General features: G+C 42.3%; 1 protein-coding gene across 1 annotated transcript; it reads left to right on the top strand.

Annotated features, from left to right (window-relative positions):
- The first annotated feature begins 1396 nt into the window (after positions 1-1396).
- On the top strand, positions 1397-8339 carry LOC125538172 (putative disease resistance protein RGA3). Its single transcript, XM_048701457.1, has 4 exons — positions 1397-1800; positions 2143-3300; positions 4408-6699; positions 6882-8339. Exons 1-4 carry the CDS (start codon positions 1513-1515, stop codon positions 7056-7058), a joined length of 3915 nt encoding a protein of 1304 aa, XP_048557414.1. The 5' UTR covers positions 1397-1512; the 3' UTR covers positions 7059-8339.
- Positions 8340-8346: the final 7 nt, after the last annotated feature.

Here is an 8346-nt window from a genome sequence, read left to right as displayed (position 1 = left end):
AAAGCGGCGCCGGAGTTCGGGCTCTAGTGAAAACGGAGCTAGGAGGAACAGGGAGGCGTGCTAGTGGTGGCGTTGGACTCGCACGAGCTCCCGGAGCTCGATGCGAGGCTTAGCCGCGCGTTACATTGGCGAAGGCCACGACGGCGAGCTCGTCGGCGACGATGCGTGCGGGTGCTAGCGGAGCGGCGGCTACGGGCGACTAGAGGGGGGTTAGGGAAGGGTGTGTTCAGCGCAGGAGCTCACCGCGGGAGCGTGGGGACTAGGTAGTGAGCTCGGGGAGGACCGGTGCTGCAGATTGACGGCGAGGTCGTGAGGTGGCCGTAGAGGAGGAAGAGGAAGACTGCGACGACGGCGGTCCCTCCCGGTCCCGATCCGGTGTCGAGGAAGAAGAGGAGGACCACGCCGGAGCTCCTGGACTTGACGGAGCGGCGTATGGGTGACGGTGGTCGCGGCTACGGCGAACGGCGGCGATGGTGGCGCTCGGGCATCCGCCCAAATCGAAGCAGAGAGGGGGCGAGGGGGAAAATGACGAGGAGGACAGGGGAGGGGACTCGAGGAGCCGGAGAGGGTGCTCTTATCCACCCGCGGTGTTGCCGGCGAGGTGGTCCGATGGCGACGAGCCCCTGTAGCGGCGCGCGACCGAGGAACGGGAAGGGGGCGCAGTGCGGGAAGCTGGGCCGACTGGGCCTGCCAGGCTGGTTGAGGCCCGGGGGGCTGGGGGTTCTCTCTCTCCCCCTGCCTTTTCTTTTCTTTTTTTATTTCAGTAGCTTTTGCATTTTCTTTTAGCCACAAATGACCTTGCAAAAATATGCCACTGGTCAAAACAAATTCAAAAAAATATTGTGCACTGTCAAAAAAATTGTGAGACCTTTTTGAAAAAGTTTGCCAATTTTATAAATTAAAAAAACATTTAATTTATTGCTTAGGTCACTGTTTCAAGTAGCTTAGGCCACTTAAACACTTTGTAAAAATGTTGGTTCACCATCAATATTAGTTGTGGATTATTTGACACACGATGAACATTTTAATTTTCATGTTTGAGCAATTTGAATTTCACTCAAAATTTGAAAGTAAATTCAACTTGAATTTGAAATGAGAGAGAATAAGGATGATCAAACATTTGTTTAGCAAAATGATTAACTTAATCTCAGGGATTACTATAGCAACATTACACCAGGGTGTTACAAAGGGCCTCGAGCTCGCGGCGGCGCGGGCGGGCGCGACGGAGACGGAGACGAGCTCGAGGAAGAGGAGGAAGCAGAGGTAGCCTGCCGCCACGGAGCGCCAGCCGGTTCGGCAGTTCGCATGGTGATGATGGCGGGGATACATGCGTGAGAGGGGAGGGGGAGGGGCGGCAACGAGGGGATATTTTCTTAATCCGAGGTGAATTTTTTTTACCGGCAGCCCTCTAAGGGATGAAAAAAAAAATGCCTCCTCAATGGCTGGAGATGCTCTTAATGGACACGGGCACACGGTCTTCTTCTTCGCCTCTATAGACTCTGGAATATCCATATGGCCACCGCCGGCGCTGTCGTTGACCGGCTCCTACGCCGGCTGGCCTCCGACGCTCGCCGGTCGGAGCTACCCTCGGGCGTAGACGAGCACGTGGCGCATCTGTGGCGAACTCTGGCGGGGTTGCAAGATGTGCTGGTTAGTGTGGAGAGATATTTTAGGGTGCGTACGGAGGTGCAGGATTGGATGGCGAAGATAAATCAGATTGTCTATGACACTGAACATCTCTTGGACGAGTTTGAAGACCAAAATGGCATCGGATCTGAGAGGACCGGCTGTATTACAAAGGTTCGATAGCCCCAACCCCCAAATGGCTTTCCAAGGCATCTTCTTTATATTGGATATAACCGCTAGTGCAAATTACTAAAAATTCCTTTTCGTTTTGTGTCGATAATGCTACTCTTTAGGTTATTACGGTGCTACACTTGATCCTTCATAGATTTATTGCCGATTACAGTTTACATTTGCTCCTGTCATATACTAGTATTTCTACAACCAATGTTTGAAATGGAGCTGCTGCTGTATATATATTTGTACAACTGATTTGGCAGTGCAACGCATCAGCTATATTGCACCATCTAGTTAGTTAAAACTCTTGTTGATTGATCATTTTTAAAATAAATTTTGCAGGCAACATCATTGTGTTCTTCATGTCCATTTTTCTTGTACGATACCAGAGTGAATAGAATGAAGATACTCAGAAAAAGGTTGGATCTTTTAGCAAGAGATTCTGTGGTTTTCAGTTTGATGCAGCACCCAAAGTCTGATCTTGAGCAATCTGATATCCAAGAAGAGTTCTATAGAGCTGCAATTGTTGGAAGAGATAGTGACAAAGAAAAAATAAAGGAATTAATGTTGGAAAATAATACAGAAACATTGTCCATCATTCCCATAGTTGGCCTTGTTGGTTTGGGGAAAACAGCTCTTGCCAGATTAATTTTCCATGACCAGGGAGAAGGGTGGAATTTAGATCTTCGTATTTGGATCGACTTAAATAGGAAATTTGAACTTAAAAACATTGCTGCTGATATAATCACACAAGCTAATGGAACAAAAGAAGGACCCTCAGAAATCAATACCAACATTCAGATCCATGAAAATCTCCAATTGCTAAAGAATCGTTTGCAGAAGACACTTCATGACAAACGTTGTCTAATTGTCTTGGATGACCTTTGTAGCATAGATAAAAGCCAGTTGGATGAACTGAAGGAAATGCTCAGGCGTACGAACAAGTGGATCAAGGTTTTGGTGACCACTTCCAGTGAAATAACTGCAGAGCTAATGCACACCTTCCCACCGTACGAGTTGTTTCCATTGTCTGAAGATGACTGTTGGGAAATATTTTCTGAAAAAGCTTTTGGGGATGGAGGTACTGTTAGTGCATGCCTGAAGAAAATTGGGAAGCAAATTGTGAAAAGATGTGATGGAATACCATCTTTAGCTCATTTTCTTGGTTCAGTAGTGCACAATCAAGTCATGGATGTCTGGTTAGCAGCAAGGGATGAACCAATATGGAAATTAGAGAGCACATATTCCATGAAAGTTAAAGTGTTTTCATCACTGAATCAAATATACTATGACATGCCCTCAGCGCTGAAACTATGCTTTCTATATTTATCAGTATTTCCTAAGGGATCTATTATTGATAAAGAAAAACTTATCAGACAGTGGATTGCGCTTGATATTATTGGATCAAAACATGGAACTTTGCCATCCTATGTGCAGGCGGAGATGTACATTCAGGACCTTCTGTCAATACATTTCCTCCAAGTCAGGAAGACACATTCAGTAAGTCACCAAGTATTTTTTGGATTGACAGTCTTTTCTTTTACTGTTTGAAGTATGCTTTTCAACCATTTACGGATATACCATTGTGAAAATTTGCTGCCTACGTTAGTAAGTTCATATTTTACTTATTGTTGTTTACGGTTTTCATTTATAAACTTCGACTGATGAGTAAATACGTAACTTTTGTTCTCGACAATCTTCGCCTGTCATTCATGAATATATGATCAAGGTTATTATCCTTTAGAATCAATGGTACTTTCTTTATCAGATGGTAAATGACTCACCAATAGGTTCATGATGAATCATGCGTATTACAAGATTCTGGTATTTGTATGTAGTATATTGAGCTTATCTAGCCTTTAGTTAGTACTCCATCCGTTTCAAAATACATGACGTTTTATATATGGACAGTCTCAAGATGCAACTTTAAGCAACTTTTTTATATGTATATCTTGGTAAAAAAATAAATTTTGAAGCTATTTTTCATGAAAAATGTAATGCTACAGTTTGTACCAAACAAATCTAAGTAGTTTTTTGTTCATTAGTTACGAAAGAGAGAGAAGTTTGACAGCATGCTCTCTAGGAGGTCTTGTATTTTAGAACGGAGGTAGTAATAATTTAGTTAGATTTGAATGCATCAATGATGTCATAGCTTTAGTTTGGAATATCTTTGGGAGCTTCCATTTCGATCTTTCAGGATGACCATTCATGTGGCCATGTTGCTTGCCTACTACTACCTCCTTATTGCTCTAGAAGGTTGACTATGCATGCATGTCTTGCCTGTATCTTTCTGTGCTTGAGAGCTTCAGGCTCAGAATGAAGGTTTCCAGAGAAAAAAAATATATGGGACTTCGAATTTCACTGGACATTTATCTGCCAGTTGTTGCCCCGTCAGTATTCACCCAAAAAATGCTGCCAGGCAGGGCAAGAGAAGTTAGATGAGGTTTTAAACACTGACACCCACCTTTAGCCTTTTCATATCACGCTTTCTTGGTTCATGTTCTGTATCATAGTTAGGTTCTCCCACGGATGGTTGTAAACTAGTCCAAATTCAAATAAGGTGGTTATGTTGGGGAATTATATGATTTATGTTCTGTTTGTTTCCAGGTTAATGGAATGGAGATCAGTACATCTCCTACAACACTCTACATGCATAACTTCGTCCATGAATTTGCAAGGCATGTTGCTTGCAATGATATTATTATTTTGGGTGATAGAGAAATGAATGATAATGCAAAAGAGCTCTCCTTCCAATATGCATTGTTGACCCATTACAAAGGGCGATCAACACTTTGCAGTGCATTGCTCACAAGGGCAAGGGCATTACACTTCCTGAATGCTGAGGCTATAAAGCTCCATGGAGAAGCATTTGAATTACTGAAGCATCTGCGTGTTTTGAATCTCAGTGGAAGCTGCATTGAAGAAATACCTGCTTCCATTGGCCATTTGAAACATCTAAGATACCTTGATATTTCTGGCTTGAAAGTTCAGACATTACCTTCTTCCATGAGTACGTTGATAAATCTTGAGGCGTTGGATCTATCAAATACTTCTCTCAAGGAATTGCCCTCTTTCATTGGTTCTTTAGAGAAGCTAAAATATTTGAACCTGCAAGGCTGTGACATACTTCAAAACTTGCCTGCAACCCTTGGTCATCTCCAAACACTAGAGCATCTTAGGCTGTCATGTCGTTATGATGTTGGTGAGCTAGCTGACTCTCTCTGCAATCTTCAGGATCTTCGGTTTATTGATTTGTCAAGCTGCACTGAGCTTCCACAGTTGCCTCCTTCATTTGGTAATTTAATGAAATTGGAGGATCTAAACCTGTCTAGTTGCTTCAACCTCAAGCAGCTACCAGAATCTTTTGGCAACCTCTATCTTCTTAGGTCTCTGAACATGTCAAGCTGCTATGAGCTCAAACAATTGCCTGGATCTTTTTGCAATCTCGTCAAGTTGGAAGTCCTTATACTTAGGAGATGTTGCAGACTTCAAAACCTCCCTCCGTCCTTTGGGGATATCAAGAACCTTCGAATTTTGGATCTAACTGGCTGCGAGGCACTTCATGTAAGTGTTGGGATGTTAACAACCAATTTGGAGTATCTGAACCTACAGCAATGTCTTAAGCTGCCGACTCGGCCTAACTGTTTAAATAACTTCACTGGACTGAAGTTTTTGGATCTCTCATGGTGCCTCCCTACCATTGACTGTCTGCAATCTCTTGGCTACTTGTTCAATCTTGAATATCTGAACTTGTCGCAAAATCCTCTCGTCATACCTGTGTCTTTTGTGAGGCTTCAGAAGCTGCATACGTTGGACCTCACTGGTTGTGCTCTTGAGCATCCATCCCATAGTTTACCTCAGATGTTCCTAGATATCATACATAAAATGACAGGACTGAAATTTCTGTTGACGAAAGATCCGTTGATAGTGGCCTGTCTTCCACCATACATCCGGTGCTCTGTTAGGATTGCTGAAAACTGGCACATAACTACCGACGAGCTTGTTATTCCAGACCTCACAAGAGGGTCCAGGGGCTTAACTATTGCAGAGAGAGCAAATCTGAAGAATCGTCCAGAGCTACGTTTCCTTAAGCTGGAGTGGACTAATACTTCTCATCCAGCTGTGCGTGGAGTAGATGAAGATTTAGGTGAAGAAGTTCTGGAAAAGCTCCAACCACACCAGGGTTTAGAGCATTTTGAGCTAGTTGGGTATTCAGGATTTGCATGGCCTACATGGATGATGAACAACATGGTGACTTTACTCCCCAACCTTGTCAGACTCCATCTGCTCTGGCTTGGAAACTGTAAAGATCTTCCTCCACTGGGCCAGCTCATAAATTTGCGGCACTTGCATATAGAAGATATGCCTAACCTTGTAAATCTAGGTATGGGTCTTTCTGGGGGCACACACCCCTTCAAGAAATTAATACACCTCAAATTGGAAAATTTACTAAACCTAGAAGAGTTGCCTATACTGTTGTTGACGAACAATGGGAATCAGCAGTTCATGTTCCCTGCTCTTGAGGAATTGTCCGTGCTATCCTGCCCTAATCTCATGTTCAAACCATCTCTGCCAAAGTGTCGGAAATATGGAATAAAAGATAGTAACAGGATTCTGTCATGTGGGGAACCTTTGGGGCCACTGTCATCTCCGTCACCAGCAAACATAATGATTACTGGGTGCAGGATATCTTCCAGTTGCTTGCAATGGCTTGAATCCTTGCATACTATCGAGAAAATAGTAATTGATGCATGTGTGGGGGATGATCGGGAAGCAGTAATCTCTTTGAAGCTCCTGGAGGTAAAATGCACTCAAGAATCATCCAGTAGCAAGATTCGGAATGAAAAAACAAATCAAAGTTCATCTGGGACAAGGATTTTAAATGAATTGACCACTCAGGTAAGTAACTGTGTGCTTCATTTGTTGCTGTACTTATTTCTTCAACGTATTACTTTTCTTCTCCCGTTACTTAGCGGTACAAAATATGTCAGGTTAATGACATAATATTTAAAAAATTATTACTTTTCACACTTTTCTGTGGTCCACTGGTCCTCACATCCAGTTATCTTATGGAAATACAGGATGATGCCTATACGAATACTCGCCATGTTGTGGATGTGGACTCATTGGGCTGGCAATCCGCCGGTGAATCATCCTTGGTATCTTTACAGAAAAACCCAGCCACAACAGGCCTTGGTACCTCAATAATCCGGAAACTTTTCCCGAAGTTTAATACCAGTCCGGGACAATCAGGTTAGCACATAAATATTTGCCACTCTAGACTGAACAGAAAACCTATGTGTCAACTCAGGTTACTGCATTTTATTTGTCATTCTAGACTGAACATATATTTGTTGTGACATTAAGTTGTTTTCGTGTGTATAAATGACACTTCTGCATAAGGAAAGAATACTCCTGTTTGTGGTTAGGTATGTTTCTGGGCTAATATTTATGCCGTGTCACAACAAAAGACTGCATAGACGCTCCACACAATAAAAGTAAGAGCATCCTGTTCTTCTATATCATTATACTTAGTAATTCTAATGTATAACTAAAAGTAGTAATGGCCAAAGCTGTGTATTGTTTGACCACGTTGATGTCTGATACGACAAGTAGAAGAGAAGAGAAGCATTTAGTTATTTTCAAAAACCGAATGGTTTAATTGGATCGAAGCTTATGAATCAGATTAAGTATGCATTGATCGGTGGAGATATATGCATAATTATTCTCAAGGGATAAAACAATGCTTTAGATTCTTTTAAGTGCTATTAGATGGCTTTCTTTTGTGGCTTGTTGAAGTATGACAGAATGTTGTGCCTTCATTAAACGTTATTGCAGCTTAAAAACATTAACGTCCTATGGATGCTTCGAGAAGAAAGCTTTGTGTTTTCTCGAAAAAAAAGCATTAACTTTTAGGAATAGCAAATTGATCAATTCCATGAGCTCAAGGCCAATATATATACATGTACATGGGAAGAGATAAGTAGGAATTCTAATACAAAAGGAAATACAAATAAGTGTCCTACTACAAAACATACATCTCTAATATTTGAAACCACAGCACTGCAAACTTTTAACTAGGTGACACATACAGCCAGTGGCATTTTTTAAAAACTGCTGACTGTAGGTGCATGGGTCCAACTTTCCCTAATATTTTTTTCTCGAACACACATCAAATGCATGTCATTTTGTATTAGAAGAAAGCGCCGAAATAGCGCAAATACTAAAGCAACAAGAAGAAACAGAGAAAAGGCCAAAAGGCACAAAAAAACTGTACAGGAAGGGCTGAAGCAACTAGAAAACCAGGTCAGGGGGGCGGGCATGCAGCGGCAGCTGCCTCAATGCTTTTGCGCCAGCGAGCATTCAGCACAGTTCGATTACCAATCTTTTTGCTGTGGCTCACCTTCTATGTTCATGTACTCTACCAGACTACTATGTTGAGAAGCAAACAAGGGTACATCTGGAAGTCTTATTTGTGAAATTATTTTGGAAGCGGAAACATTAGGAAGAATTTACTTTGTTTGACTGTTGTGCTTAACAATTTTT

This window comes from Triticum urartu, chromosome 2 (genome assembly GCF_003073215.2).
Source record: "Triticum urartu cultivar G1812 chromosome 2, Tu2.1, whole genome shotgun sequence".
Taxonomy (NCBI): domain Eukaryota; kingdom Viridiplantae; phylum Streptophyta; class Magnoliopsida; order Poales; family Poaceae; genus Triticum; species Triticum urartu.
Note: the sequence above shows the minus strand (reverse complement) of the source record. Positions and strands in the feature narration are given on the sequence as shown.

What these genes read in the sequence shown, in the direction of transcription:
- LOC125538172 (XM_048701457.1), top strand. Translation starts at nt 1,513, where the DNA reads ATGGCCACCGCCGGCGCTGTCGTTGACCGGCTCCTACGCCGGCTGGCC. An exon ending in GGACCGGCTGTATTACAAAG is followed by an intron (nt 1,801 to 2,142) that starts GTTCGATAGCCC and finishes TAAATTTTGCAG; the next exon opens with GCAACATCATTGTGTTCTTC. An exon ending in TAAATGAATTGACCACTCAG is followed by an intron (nt 6,700 to 6,881) that starts GTAAGTAACTGT and finishes ATGGAAATACAG; the next exon opens with GATGATGCCTATACGAATAC.